Here is a 15,511-nt window from a genome sequence, read left to right as displayed (position 1 = left end):
TAATATTTTTTTTAATGCGGTGTACGGGAAAAAAATAATAAAATATTCCTGAATACGTCTCTTCGGATGGGGACAAAAAAACTACCTCTTTACTCTAAATAAGTTGGAAACCCCCCTTTTCCCCAATTAACTTTCAAAATAACCCCCCAATCTAAAGAACCCTGTTTTGGAAAGACAATCCATTCCAAATCAAAGAGGAAAATACTTAAGTGCATCTAGACATCACCTATTTTTGTGCATTCCATCAAATTATCTAATCATAATTTTATACGACAAATTTTGCTTTTTACTTTTTTTTAATAATTTAATATTTTTTTTAAATGTGAGTGGTGAAAAAAGATGGATGTCATATTACCCATTAAAGAGGAATTCTGTCCAAATTTGAGTAACCGAAATCAACAAATGGAGTTTTTTTTTTATTCTCCCCCTTTTTAAATGCTTGGGGATTTTTATCTTTACATTCAACACTTCTTTCTGTGACTTTATTTAAATAAAAAAAAAATTAAATCCTTATAAAAATATTATAATCATATTTTTTTTATTATTTAAAAAATTAATAAGATATAACTTGACGACATGAAACTTTATAATTTGATATTTTTATTATTTAAAATATAAGTGGTACACACTAGACATGTAGTATTCAAAAGAAAAAAAATATCAATTGTTTACTTATTTCTTAACGATGAATATTCATGTTCTTCCCAACCTTTTTTTTAGTACAAAAAATGCGATATATGAGTCTTTCATAATTTCACAATCACGTGATGATTTGTTTACTTTTCATATATATGAAAACAGAAACCGATGGACTAGAAACGATGTCTCTTATCTCAATGATATCATAAAGATATTAAATTAATGAAATTAGGATTGAAGAAACTCTTATTCAAGAGCACCTACGAGCGGAAGCGGATCTTTCCAATTCATTGTGACAGACTTTCCACATATACCTTCAAACATACTAATATGCATTCATAATACTAAATTATTGTCATGCTCAAAGGAATAATAAATAAGAGATCAAGAGATTATACCAATTGAAGACTTATTATTCACAACAAATCTCGTTTTTGCTGAGACGATAAGCAATTGCTCAGCAAAACTCAATCATCTGCCTCGAACAGTCTCCACACGAACAGAAGGAAATGGAGACGACACCACCACTCAGAGCTCTCAGTATTCTTGGAGTGAGAATCCAAATGGTGGGTTTTGTTCGGATTTGGTAGAAGGAAGGAGGAAGGGAGATTGTATATAACGATCAAGCAAATGGGAGATAGGCTCGTCTATCGTATAGACAAAAATGCTTGATCGTTTAGGTGGAGTATACGATCGTGTAGGAAAAAGGTAAGCGATCGTGTAGAAAAACTAAGCGATCGTCTATACGATCATTTAGTAAGTATTGGGTGTTAAACCATCGCTTAGGAAAAGGTAACGATCGTTTAGTAAATAGCACGCGTGAGTGTAATTGTTAAGCAATCGCTCAACGCTATCGTATAGGTAAGCGATCGTTCAAGCACTATCGTATAGGCACAAGTTTTGCTAAGCGATGACACTCTTCAACACAATATCCGTGCATCCAATGCTTAACACACCGTGAGTTATTTAAGCATCTCAAAGTGATTTTTCAACTTACTCATCCGTTATGAAAAACAAAAGAGATGTCGTCGTATTACCCCTTTAACTGTCCAATTAATAGACAATGAATATCATCACATAATATTCATAACCTATGAATTAATATCATATATTAATCATAGTATTTTTCCTCCACTAGATATAAATCATATTTATATCCAATTTCCTCCAAATTAATGTATCTCATACATATAGTTAATTATATCATATATAATTAACTAGTTCAATTATATTATATATAATCGAACTCCCTCTTGTCAATTTGAACATTTCAAACTGACCCAAAAACTGACTCTCAACTTGTATCCAAGCTACCAAGAGAACCTTATGAACATATGCCTCGAAGCTCCAATGGTATGTGAATAGTTAACTAAACTCTTTAGCCACGATATCCGCTATTCGTTAACTGCCAGGCATTCCACTAAAGATCGACAGTTTAACTCTTCTTACCATAGATATATTTCTATGTCCATTAAATATAATCAATCATCAGTACGATGACCCTTCACAAATGCTCGTAAGTACAGCTGGTCAATTTACCGTTTTGCCCTATAATTACATCTTATTCTTTAAGTACCACTGATCCCTCTAATGAACAATACAACCTAGTTCTATTATGTGTGAACACCTATCGGGCCATGATAAGGTGTATGGCGCCACATCGTTCAAGCCTTGGTATCAGCCCTTAAGAGAACAATCTATCTATTTACCCCTGCTTCAGGGAAGGAGTGAACTCCATCTTGTGAAGTTGAGTTCCCAGCTCTCAAATAAGACGAATCCCCAAAGTGGTAGGTTTGAGTCAGCACTCTGGTCACTTACACCCATGCAAATCAAAGGACCGTCCTCAATGGTAGGAGTTCCCAACTCACTCAGGATTAAAGTCATGTTACCTATGGTCATCCTAGTGAAGTGAAGTCTCAATCATGAACGGAGTTATATGACGAGACGTTAACACTTCGAGGTCAGATCTTATACAAACTCTTTGTATAGGATGCCCCCGCTCGCATGTCTCCTACACGAATGATCAAGATCAAACCATCTGTGACAAGTCACAACACTTGTAACAATTCCACAAAGCAGGCCGCGTCAGTAGTGCTACCAGGATAAGGTTTCCCTATAGCATCCATATACTACATACCATTTTGGTTGTCACTTAAGACATGATCCACTTGTATGTCACTACATATATGCTTAAGTTACATAAAGACAACCAGAGATATTAAGTTTATTAGTTTGTGTTAAAATAAAAAACATCTAAATGTGCAAAGTCAAGAAGTGAAGTAAATATCATATATATTATACATCACAAGCGTTTTTACAAAGTTGTTTACAAACTATAGGACACGAGACTTTAGGGCACAAACTCCAACAAGGATATGGTTAAAATATAATAAAATAGAGCCACTTTGAGGTTTTCTATGAAACGAAGTATGGAATGGAGCCACTACGAAGAAGTTCCGAAAGTTATGAAGGACACATCAAGCTCATATTGGTCATGGGTTAAGAATGAAATTGAATTCTCTGAAATCTTATTTACTACTATTTTTCTACAATTTTATCATTAACCGAAATCCTACCTGAATAGGGTTCACTTTGAGCGTTGAGAATAGGTATCCTATCCCCCGTGTCTTATTAATTTTTTTTAAAAAAAGGAATTTCGTCTTATTTATTTTATTTAGTGCATTCTTTTTTCATTTCCTGTCATTAATTCTATTTTCTTCTCCATCCAATTTTGTTTTTAGAGTCAATAGTACAAGTACTATACCAATTAAACTACGCTCATGTTTGCGTTTTTGGACTTTTACCTACACAATTTTCCTCTTACTCCATGATTTTATCCTTTACGTAATTGCATTCCTTAATTGTAGTTTTTTTTTTTCCTAATAACTCATTGGGTTTCACTTTTTCAATTGCTACATTTTCTTTTTTATAACTACCACTATATTTTTATTCACATACATCAATATTGGTTTTTTTTTGAAAATACAGAGGTTCAAATTAAAAAAAGATGAGATTTTAATTGTCAATTATTCTTTGCTAGTCGAGTGAACTTAAATTTGTTTGGTCGAAAGAATATCTTATATCAATTGATCTATACTCATGCTAACTATGATGTATTGACATGCTTTATACGACAATCAATCAAAATTATTGGTGCACATCCCTAAAAAAATAAGAAATAGAAATAGAAACCTAATACATAGTTTTCATATAGAAAACAATGAACACCATGAATTAAAAAAATGGAACAATTTATATACGAATAACACTGATAATTAACATGAATTTAGACATTTTGGGTAAGTTACAAGGTGGGTTTCATTTCTGTACAATTGGTCAATTTTTCCGCCAAGGAAACTGACACACGAGAGCTGAAAATCCAAATCCCAGGCAACTATTATCAATGTTTTGAGGGCAAAAATCAAGGGGTCGTCATACTGCTAACCACGTCGGCCTCGTACCTATCCATTTTTCTGGTTTTAAGCTACAGGGTTATGTTATCAAGGGGTTAAAAGATTGAAAAAGAACAAAATGAATATACATTTTATACAATGCCTTCACCCTTAACTGCTTCTAAAGATTTTAACTCATCCAACAGCCTCAGGATCTTGAGTTGGACTTCCTGTATGTCGTTCCTAAGCCGCGTTGCCTGTACATGTGACATTACAGAAATTTACTAATGAGTGAGATCAAACTATTTAATTTTCGATGTCTAATTCATGAGTAACATCAGAAAGTGGAGAAATGCCACAAGGTCCAAACGAAACAAATGTTTCACTTAAAAACATTTCCAGTTTATACCTTGAGATTAAGTTCTTCCTCCCGCTTTTCATACTCCGAACATCTACACAGAAAAATGAAGAAATATTAGTGCGTAATAACTTATAAAACTTAACATAACAGCTCATTTCCTGCTGATCTGAGGTTTTGGATTAGATAAAGTTCATTTCTAAACCATCAAATATGCTTCCTATTAACTTACTTTGCATGAAGCTTCATATTTTCTTCCAACAAAACAATAGCCTGTTGATTGTTCTGTTGATAAGCACGGGCAGCCTGCACAAGGACAGAAAAATAAGTTAATTTGTTTGTCATATAAAAGTTGAAAAAATAGCCATGCTCAAATTATGTGCATTTAAAATATCAGGGGCCAAAAAAAACCACTGTAAGAAGTGATTAACAATTTGGTTGACTAAACAAAGATGGAAAAAGAATCAAAGAACAGAACCAGCTGGATGATTTGATATATAGGAAGAGGAAGGTCAACTAATACTGGTAAAACACAATAATCTCTGGTGATTTGCATGAATTATATAGAGACAACTGGATTAACATAACAGAAGCAAACCATGAGCTAAAAACAATAAACAATGCAGACTAATTTGTCCTAAGCCCTTTCACCTGTCCATCTTCTATCAAATCTGCCTTTCTCTTCATACATACTCCTGCACCAACAAAAAGCTTTAGAACTATAGAAAGAGGACATTAAATAATGTGATTAACTGATGTTCAACTAACTAGGTACCTTCTCTAGATTTTCCCTGTGTTTCCAGTCTAAATCGTTCAGGTCTCCCATGTGCTGTTTCTTTAGCCTCTGTGACCGTAGCTGGAAAGCATTGTTTCAACATGTGAGGATGTTCCGTACCAGCAGATACTGTGATGTTGGATGGTGTTTGTGAGGCTGCTGTCACACGGAGTTGTTTCTTAACTTGATACCCAACGAGTCCACAATGGTAATCCCTGCCAGATAGACAGGCAAAATGATGGGATGACACAAGTAAAAACAATCGAAGCCAAGTAACTCGTGCCTCCCTCAATCAAAATAGAAAAAAGGGGGAAAAAATGATCATCATCGCCTAATAATTTTAGCAAAATAGCTCACCAGTATTCCCAAGTCATATCTTTCAAACGAGCTTCAAGCTTCTGGAAAAGAGAAGTTCTCTCAAAGTCTTGTTTATTATGTGTAGGCTCAATAAAATTTGCTTCGAGAACACCTTCAGATATAGAAGAATATCAATGACCATCAGCTGACATGTTAAAACAAAGGAAATTCTGAAAGCAAATGCCCTACCAACAACGCCTCTTCCTCTACTCTCTGAATAGCTCACAACCCTCCAAAATGGCTGCAAATTACATAAAAAGGAATTAGTCTGTTCACTGAATCATTGTGTTAATGTGGAACCAAATATGAAAGAATAAACCATATTACTCTATTCACTAAAATTAAACATACAAAGGCATTATTAGGAACCTCAAACTAACGACGAAAAACTAATCCTTTACATATATACTGTAACAATTCCCCACGCATGGGAGCATATATGGAGCCTGAAAGCTGATGTAAGATTGTTAAAGACCAAAAAGGTAACTATGACATATTTTCACAAAAGCTTTAATAGAGCCGAAATAGATTACCTTCACAATGGGCATGATTAACATATATTTTAAACGAAGCATCTATTTTTTTAAAAGAAAATTGGTATAATATACATAGAAAGAACCAGGATCCAATCTTTCACCAATCCAATCGGACAAATAGACAAATAACGAGAAATAGTAAGAGATCTGAAACTGAGAAAGAAATGGGTGTGTGCTCGATCATGAAGAAAACTTCAGCTTGAATATTGATTAAGAAATACCATACTCATTTTTCAACATAGAAAAATATATTAATAAGAAAAAAAAAAGACTACCCAGAGGCCAGAAACACATAAAATGGAGAAAGAAAAGAAGCTCTATAATGGTTAAAATGAGGAAGGGGAAGGAACGATGCTATGCTATGGGTTAGAAAATGGTCAACAAAAAATGCGATAACTTACCAGAATCAAACGATTTTTGTGGTAAACATTAAAACCGTGTATATTGACATCTGGGGCCTCCTTCAGGAACCCAATTGTAGTAACAACCACACCCTGAATAGTAAGAAAAGAGTTAAATAAGATCATCGTCATGTTTATCTTTAGGACTTAAATAAGATCTTGCGTAAGAAATATGCTCCCATCTTCTTCATCACCTTTTATTCTTTGTTTCGCTCATTCGTTCTTCCTTTCTTTCTTTTTTCTTTTCATTTAGTTTAATTCTTACAAGATACACGATATACTAGATAGATAATTGATATATAATAAAAGGAGACGGAAGTACTTTAGTAACTCCAGAAAACAGAGATAAAAAATAAATTAAAAAAATTTAGCATCTCCTCAAAGTGTATTAACCAAATAATAATGATATCAACAAAGAGCTATAAGATCCTTATTGCTAATCCTGTTGACAACAAACGACAAGTTTCCATTCTTAGGACGATTTATCTACTAAGCCAAACAACAAATTTATAAAATATAGACAATTATGGGCATGGAAAATCACCCAAAAAAATTAAAGAAAGAAAAAAGAATGACTGAAAAGATAAATGCTACCTCCACATGTCCACCACTTTGAGGCTTATACAAAATGTATTCAAGATATTTGAGATCATCGGCAAGATTACGATGCAGAACAACCCTCCCACGCAATACTATTTTGAAATTTTCAGATGTCCGCAAATACAAGATTGATAAATATTCCTGAGAAGAATTAAGTGCAAGTATAAAACTTGAGTCCTAATAAAACGAAGCTGTAGCATTCTTTTTGCAACTCAAGCTTACACGGAGAGAATATTGCAATCGATTAGCAATATGCTGCTCGTTGATTGCCTTTGATGCAGGGAGAGCGGCAATTTCTTTTACGTCTCCGTCAATGCAAATGTCCTGTGTTACAACTTACCACAGAATCAATAGAAAAATCCTCCCAAATAATTAAACAGTCAATTAAAAGAAGAAAAACAAACAGTAAGTGTTTGAACCTCCGGATCTTTATTGAAGTCGAGCTCCATTCTGCCGTCTCCATTATACCACAAATTATAGATGATTACTTTTGTGCCATGAGATCCAATATCATCAAACTGCCATCAGAGTCGAATAGCTTAAAAAATGGTCATCAAAATTGGTTTGCAAAAGGAGAGCTGTTAAAATATGTTTAATTAAAGATGTTCAATGGCAGGGTAATTCAGCATGCCTTGCACTTAACTTACAAATTTTTAGAACTTATGCATATACGACTATAATAATTTTTCATAATTTTAAATTTCCACATCTTCACATGAGTTAGAAAAAACATGATTTTTTAACCTTAAAAAAGGAGAGGTAGTGAAGTAAAAGACTTTAGATCTATCAGTCTAATCAGTGGTGCAAGGAAGATACTATTCCTGAGTACTATTCAGAGATTGGAACATGGGTGTTGTCATCACAGCAATACTGTTTCATGGGAAATAATGAAAAATTAAAGAAACATGCTGCAGGTTACGATTCTGATGTAGATTCAAAAGTTAGTGCAAGCAGTGAGGATATTATGAACTCTCTAGCAAAAGATGATTTTGTTGAACTGATAAGAACAGATACTACACTTGATCTTAACCAAAAGGCCGAGAAAGGTATAGAAAAAGAGACAGCCTATGGTCTGAATTATCTTCCATTTTAGAAACTTGTGATGCTCCATGGTGCCTTGGAGGGGATTTCAATTGCATCCGAAGAAGACAAGAGAGATTCCCAATAGGGAGAACATCAAGGGAAATCAGAAATTTCAAAAAATTCATTAGACAGTCAAATCTACTTGAAATACGCATGTCCAAGGGAAGATTCTCTTGGTCAAGAGAAGGAGTGGTAACATCAAGATCCCTCATCGACAGATTCTTTATTTCTCACAATTGGGATGAAATCTTTGAAGACTCAAGAGTGACGAGGCAAGCTCGAACTATCTCAGACCACTTCCCTCTATTATTTGAAGCTGGTGCTTTTGAATGGGGACCCTCCCCATTTAGATTCTGTAACAGTTGGCTAAAAAATAAGGAGTGCTGTCGGGTGATTGAAAGAGCTTTGTTGGTAGAGGGGCAGCAAGGTTGGGCTGGATTCGCAATGTATTCCAGACTAAGAAGTGTAAAACAGAATGTAAAAAAGTGGCTGGTAGAGCATGAGAAAGGCCAGAAAATTAAAGAAGAATCTCTACTGAAAGAAATCATGAAAAAAGACCTCCAAGCCAAAAGTTTTGAGGACTTCTCAATAGAATAAGACATGAGAATATCTTTGAAAGCTGACCTTTTATCTCTATACCAAACAAAGAAAAGAGACCTCATTCAAAAAAGTAAGCTGAATTGGTTACTTCTGGGGGATGAAAACACTAATTTCTTTCACCATTTCCTTGCAGCTAAAAAAAGGAAAAATCTTATTGCTGAATTATTCAATGAGCAAGGGATGCCAACTAAATCTTTCAAAGAAATAGAAATAATCATATTGGACTTCTTTTCCAATTTATACACAAAATGCACGGGTTCTCGCTCAATCCCTTTGAATCTAGATTGGCCAAGAGTCTCAGCTGAAGCCAACGCTCAACTGATCGCAAGATTCAGCATATCAGAGATCAAATCTGCAATCAAAGCATTGGGAAAGAACAAGGCTCCAAGGCTAGATGGGTTCACTATAGAATTTATTCTCCATTTCTGGAATTTGTTGAAGGATGGGATTAAAGATGTCTTCGAGGATTTTTATCACAACGGTAAGCTCAACTCATGTATCAAGGAAAATTTCATTTGCTTAATTCAGAAGGAGGAAGCAGTCTTGGTTAAAGATTTCCGACCCATCAGCTTATCCACTATTGTTTACAAGATAGTAGCTAAGGTACTTGCGGAAAGGTTCAAAATGCTCATGCCAAGTCTAATAAGTTCAACACAAAGTGCTTTCATAGAAGGAAGGCAAATCCTTGACCCGATTCTAATAGCAAACGAGGATGTGGACGAGTATAGAATCAAGAAGAAACAAGGGTGGATACTAAAACTTGATTTGGAAAAAGTTTTTGACCGAGTTAATTGGGAGTTTCTTGAAAATGTTCTCCATGAAAAAAACTTCCACCCAAAATGGATTTCTTGGATTATGGACTGCATATCCAATCCTAAATTTTCCATATTCATCAATGGAAGACCTAGAGGAAGAATTATGGCCACAAGAGGAATTAGACAAGGAGACCCACTCTTTCCTTTTCTTTTTCTCTTAGTCAGTGAAGTCCTATCAGCTTTGGTTAACAGAATTTATGATAAAGGCCTGTTTGAAGGTTTTGTGGTAGGAAAGGATAACATCCATATCTTCATTCTTCAATTTGCAAATGACACCCTTTTATTTTGTAGATATGATGATGAAATGTTAGAGACTCTTCGAAAAACTCGCACTATTTGAGTGGTGCTCCAGATAGAAAATAAATTGGGAAAAATCAGCCATTTGTGGAATCAACATTGAAGATTCCAAGCAAGAGGCTGTAGCCTCAAGGCTAAGTTGTAAAACTTTGCAACTTCCTTTTTTGTATCTAGGTCTTCCCTTGGGTGGATATCCAAAAAGAGTGGACTTTTGGCAGTCAGTGATTGATAAACTTCAGAGTAAACTAGACAAATGGAGAAGTATAATCTTTCAAGAGGTAGTAGGGCAACTTTATGCAATTCAGTTCTCTCAAATTTACCAATTTATTATATGTTTTCCTTTTTAATGCCAGAAAAGGTAATTTCTTCTATAGAAAGAATTATGAGAAACTTCTTTTGGGAAGGACATAAAGGAGGGAAGCTAAATCATTTGGTAAAATGGGAAATTGTCTCTAAAAAAGTAGAATATGGTGGTCTTGCTCTAGGAGGTTTAAAAAGAAGAAACTTGGCTCTTCTAGCCAAATGGAGGTGACGCTTTATGCAAGAGAACTCCTCTCTTTGGAGACAAGTTATTAAGAGTATTCACGGCAGAAATATTGGTGATTGGCACACTTCTGGGAAGACACTTTGCAGCCTTCGTAGCCCTTGGATCAGCATCTCAAAAACTTGGTTGAAAGTAGAATCATTGGCTGTATTCAGTCTAGGAAATGGCAACAGAATTGCTTTGTGGCATGACCCTTGGATTGATAATACTCCCCTCAAAAACAGTTTTCCCTCGTTCGGAATTGCTTCCAACCAAAATGGATCTGTTTTGGATCATTGGGATTCTCAAAATCATTCTTGGTCTTTATTCTTCAGAGGACTCTTAAAAGAAGGTGAAATTTCAGATTTTCAAAATCTACCCTCCTTGGTGTCCAAGGAGCCTTCAAACAGATCCGACTCTCGTTGGTCCTTAGAAGCCAGTGGATCCTTCACAGTAAAATCATTATCTAACCATCTCGCTTTGGTCCCACCTCTTGACATTCGCCTACAAAAAGCTCTAAAGAAGACCAATAGCCCTCGAAGAGTGAACATTACAGTATGGATCATGCTTTTTGGAGCCCTAAATTGCGCTTCAGTTTTGCAATACAAGCTGCCTTCCCATTTTCTTTCTCCCAATCAGTGTGTCTTATGTAAATCAGAAGAAGAAGAGCTTCAACATTTGTTCTTTGACGTCTTTATGCCAAAAACTGTTGGAGAGCCCTTTTTAAAACTTTCAACATGAGTTGGTCATTTGACAACATTTTTAGAAACTATGTGCAGCAGATTCTTATAGGTCCTATCCTAAAAAAAAAAACGTCAAATCTGATTTGGATCAATGCAGTGAAAGCCTTGCTAGTTGAACTATGGTTTGAAAGAAATCAAAGAGTCTTCCAAGATAAAGAACATCCTTGGTTCACCCATTATGATGCTAAACTTAATGCTTCCCAATAGTGTTCTTTTTCTAAATATTTTGCAGCATACTCTCTCCAAGACATCTGTCTAAATTGGCAAGCTTTCATCCACCCGGATTGATTGATTTTTAAAGTGAAGGGTCACTCTGATGACATGCAGAAATGCATGTCATCTTAGGCCTTTTACTTAGAATTATGAAGGTTGTTAGGCAGAATATGCGTCAATCATGATAGGAATTCACGAGAATATGAGTTTGCATCGATCAGCATGTCGAATCTAACTACCCTGTTATTTTGCATTAATTATGCGTTCAATGTTCTATCTTTGTAGCTAATGCAAGAAATGAAAGCAAACGCGAAAATCGGACCACCGCATAGACAACCGCATGCGGAGAAACACTCCATCGCAAAGGTAAACACATCGATCAACGCATGGATGTTGTGGTAATCAGCCGTATGCGTCCATCGCATGGGAGTTGCGCTTGTGAAGCGATTGCGGTCATCGTGTAGAGTTGCGATATTAAGCGAATACGGTCATTAAATGATTGCGACTACGCGACAACGCAAGCTAATGGATCAACGCAAGGTAGGTGAAATGAACGCATCAACGCATCTACCTCGAGAAAATCTAAAGCTGATGTTGACATTTCACCTACCACGCCGTTAGTGGCAAAGATTCAGAAAGGATGAACGTGCCGAACGTCAGACTCAGAGCAGTCCAATTAATGCTTTCGGCGAACCAAGCTCTATAAATAGAAGCCGATGAGCTAAAATTCATTTTATCCAAGGTTTTCGTCTGAGGTTCGCCTATGGCGGATCCTTGCGATCCAGACAAACGCATGAGAAGACGGCTGAGAGTTCTTCACCTCCGTCATCCATTCCAAGTGACGACCGGAGCCTTCGACCAGAGCTAGATCTCGAGTGTCAGTTCCTCCGCCCATCCATGGCACCACCGGCAGCCTTGATGCACATCCGCTGGAAGCAAAGTTTTGCTTCCAGCCGGTCATTTCTTTCTGTTCTTTTTCTATATTGTATTGTATGACATTTTGGAATAAAGGAATTAATACAATCTGTTTTCAATGCATTTCTCTGTTCCTTTGACTCCATCTCCATTTTCTTGTTTAGCATCTTTACTTTCATTGCAGCACTTAGTGGGATTGCTTGGGTATTGCATACTTAGTCATGTGGATTAGGGATATGAAGCATGTAGCAAACCACCGAGAGGTGTGCGTTGCGTGAGTGTGTGAGAAAACCTTATTTGCTTAGTGTGAAGCTGCTGCAACGCCTGTCTATAGGTTAACGCATTGCTTGTCTATGAGTGAAGTCAACAACAACCAACTGCCCGGGAGGGTAAGTGGTAGGACGCATTAAGCAAGGTTTGCATTGTTCACTAGGGATAGTAACAAACTTGCGTCAACCAAGTTCATGCAATTGTTTTATATTATGTATGCCTCATTCGTCCATTAGGGATACCCGGGAGGGTAGTCTAAGGACAGGATCTAGGCTTGGGAAGGTCAGGTCAGAATCTAAGTTCGGGAGAGTCAGATTAGAACACATAATACAAGAGATAGGAGCTTAAGAATAAGCACTGTTTGCTATTAACCCATCACATGCATCCTAGAGATAGGATACGATTGAGTGCGGTCATCGCAACGTTGTATGCATTTTGCATCATCGCATAAAAAAAGAGTAGAGACTTAGAAATAAGCTCTATGGACACTTTTGCATTCAACACATGTGTCCTAGACTTAGGAGCACCGCATTTCCATTGGAAAATGATTTGTCATGCATGAGTGTAGCATAAGCGCATTGGCTTGCGTTGACTAGGGTTTCCCTCGCAGTCACTCTTAAAGGTTATAATGAAAACATCTCCACATTTTATCTATTTTCCCATACATTTATTTCATGTCAAGGTTTGTCGTGTCTCTACCTTTCATGCATATCCTCATTGCGTTGTCATCTAGATAGGAGTAGGATTAACTTAGCAGCATCCCCTCCATTCTTTTATTCAACCGCCGCATGCACATCACCGCATACATATAGCTACAAGTCCCTGTGTTCGACCTCGGATTATCCGAGAAACTTGCATCCATGTTATACTTGGCGTGAACACAAGAAAACTTGTGGCAGGATGCATGGTCATCGCATACATTTATTAACGCATATTCATTCCAATGCATGACCATCGACGCATGACTATCAAGCATATCTTAGGAACATGCATCGCATACCGCGTCCAAGGGAATTTGGTTGTCGAGTAAAATTAACTTCCAATAGCCCGTCATCAAGTTTTTGGCGCCGTTGCCAAGGACTTGGCAGCTAAATGTTTGTTAAGTTTTGTGTCTCTGCAAGCAAACCTTTTATCTTGGGAGTATTGCAGCTTGTGCGACCAGGTTGCAAACAATATTGAAGTGTAGGCGATGCGCTGAAAGCCAATGTTGACTCCAAGGTAGAAGGGCAATCAGTTGCAAAAGAACTGAAGGCAGTTCTAAGCTCATGGTGGCCAACATGCGCCCAACAATTGCCGGAAGTTCCAATGGTCAGGGCAACTTGACCCAAATAGTTGAGAACCATCTCTTGCATGGAAGACTCCTTGCGGTGACAACACTCTTATTTTTCCAGGAACGTCTTCTACTCTATCTTTAAATTACTTTATAGGTTATTCTTATTTTCATTGTTATTTTGAATATATGGTTGCTTCCTTGATTGAAGTATGTTTGCTCTTGTAGGTGCAACAATAAGTCTCCTCGGTTCGTAGTTCAATGGAAGAATTCCTTCCACCCTTCAACACATGGCTTCAATCGCGTGGGTTCCAATGCATGAGCGCATGCATTGTTTCGCTAAAGGTCTTTTCTTGTTATCTTGTATGCCTTATCCTTTTGAAATCCTTTCTTTCCCGATTGCGTTGTTTTGCGATGTTTTTATGATGGTACGTATAGTTCACCACATTTTCTAACTAATCAACGCAAGGCATTCTTTACTTTTATTAGCTTCTTCAAAATTTGAAAGTCTTGAGTTTTATCTTGTGCAAACCTTTGTTCAAACATTTATTATCGAATTCTTGTAATTTTGTTTTTAGCTTTGCGGTGAGAACGCTGCCAACCTCTAGGTTTGGGGGTGGCAGCGGTCTCGGAGAATTGCGTTCATTGCATTGCGATCATTTGAAAAAAAAAAAAAAAGTTGAAGTGAGATTTTGAGAATAATAACTTCACTATCAACGCATAAGCACAACTCCTCTGTCCGACGCAAGCCAAAACAAAAGAGACAAGAGTTGAGTTGATCATGGAACGCAACCGAAGTTGGATGCCCGCATGACACACGTGGGGGTAAGCCAAAACGAAGGGAGTAACTAGGTTCAACGCCGCATTTGAATAAGCCATCGCAAAGTTTTGAAGTATTTTGAATGAACGCATTCTCAAAAGCTAAACACAAAGTTGCGGTGAATGAGAAAATTTTTTTTGAGCAAAGGCTTGCCGGATCTAAACTTAGAAAAGATTTTTTTGAAGAAGCAGCCAAAGTGGAGGAGAGCATTGCGATGATGGTCAAAGGTGTGTGTAAATTATATTCTGAGAAGCTGGTCATCGCAAAGGAAAGCATGAAGGTGAGCTAGAATTTCTTGAGTATAACGCATGCTTGAAGAAAAGCATGATTTTAAGTTTGGGGGTGTGATGACATGCAGAAATGCATGTTATCTTAGGCCTTTTACTTAGAATTATGAAGGTTGTTAGGCAGAATATGCGTCGATCATGATAGGAATTCACGAGAATATGAGTTTGCGTCAATCAGCATGTCGAATCTCAGCTAACCCATTATTTTGCGTTAATTATGCATTCAATGTTCTATCTTTGTAGTTAATGCAGGAAATGAAAGAAAACGCAAAAATTGGACTACCGCATAGACGACCACATGTGGAGAAACACTCCATCGCAAAGGCAAACGCATCGATCAACGCATGGATGTTGCGGTAATCAGCCGTATGCGTCCATCGCAGGGGAGTTGCGCTCGTCAAGCGATTGCGATCATCGTGTAGAGTTGCAGTATTAAGCGAATGCGGTCATTAAATGATTGCGGCTACGCAACAATGCAAACTAATGGATCAATGCAAGGTAGGTGAAATGAACGCATCAACGCATCTACCTCGAGAAAATCTAAAGCTGATGTTGACATTTCACCTATCACACCGTTAGTGGCAGAGGTTCAGAAAGGACAAACGCGCCGAACGTCA

The 15,511-nt window shown here is 36.9% G+C and overlaps 1 protein-coding gene and 1 non-coding gene across 3 annotated transcripts in view; both read right to left on the bottom strand.

Moving 5' to 3' along the window:
* Positions 1-3,873: 3,873 nt before the first annotated feature.
* Positions 3,874-15,511, bottom strand: part of LOC120071653 (protein MICRORCHIDIA 6-like) — a 32,329-nt gene continuing 20,691 nt past the window's right edge. For both annotated transcript variants that reach the window (XM_039024022.2, XM_039024023.2), the window contains exons 10-20: positions 7,478-7,576; positions 7,281-7,382; positions 7,053-7,199; positions 6,459-6,551; positions 5,711-5,762; positions 5,522-5,633; positions 5,165-5,379; positions 5,041-5,084; positions 4,622-4,695; positions 4,441-4,483; positions 3,874-4,288 (exon numbers count right to left, since the gene is read on the bottom strand). In XM_039024022.2, coding sequence (XP_038879950.2) covers positions 4,184-4,288; positions 4,441-4,483; positions 4,622-4,695; positions 5,041-5,084; positions 5,165-5,379; positions 5,522-5,633; positions 5,711-5,762; positions 6,459-6,551; positions 7,053-7,199; positions 7,281-7,382; positions 7,478-7,576 — 1,086 coding nt within the window. In that variant the 3' untranslated portion in view covers positions 3,874-4,183. The remainder of the gene's footprint in view (positions 4,289-4,440; positions 4,484-4,621; positions 4,696-5,040; positions 5,085-5,164; positions 5,380-5,521; positions 5,634-5,710; positions 5,763-6,458; positions 6,552-7,052; positions 7,200-7,280; positions 7,383-7,477; positions 7,577-15,511) is intronic.
* On the bottom strand, positions 7,904-8,108 carry LOC120072413 (U2 spliceosomal RNA). Its single transcript, XR_005480473.2, has one exon. It is a non-coding gene; the product is annotated as a U2 spliceosomal RNA (small nuclear RNA).

Source organism: Benincasa hispida, chromosome 2 (assembly GCF_027475165.1).
Source record: "Benincasa hispida cultivar pf3 chromosome 2, pf3_genome.v1.1, whole genome shotgun sequence".
NCBI lineage: Eukaryota > Viridiplantae > Streptophyta > Magnoliopsida > Cucurbitales > Cucurbitaceae > Benincasa > Benincasa hispida.
This window is presented reverse-complemented; position numbering and strand designations above follow the sequence as displayed.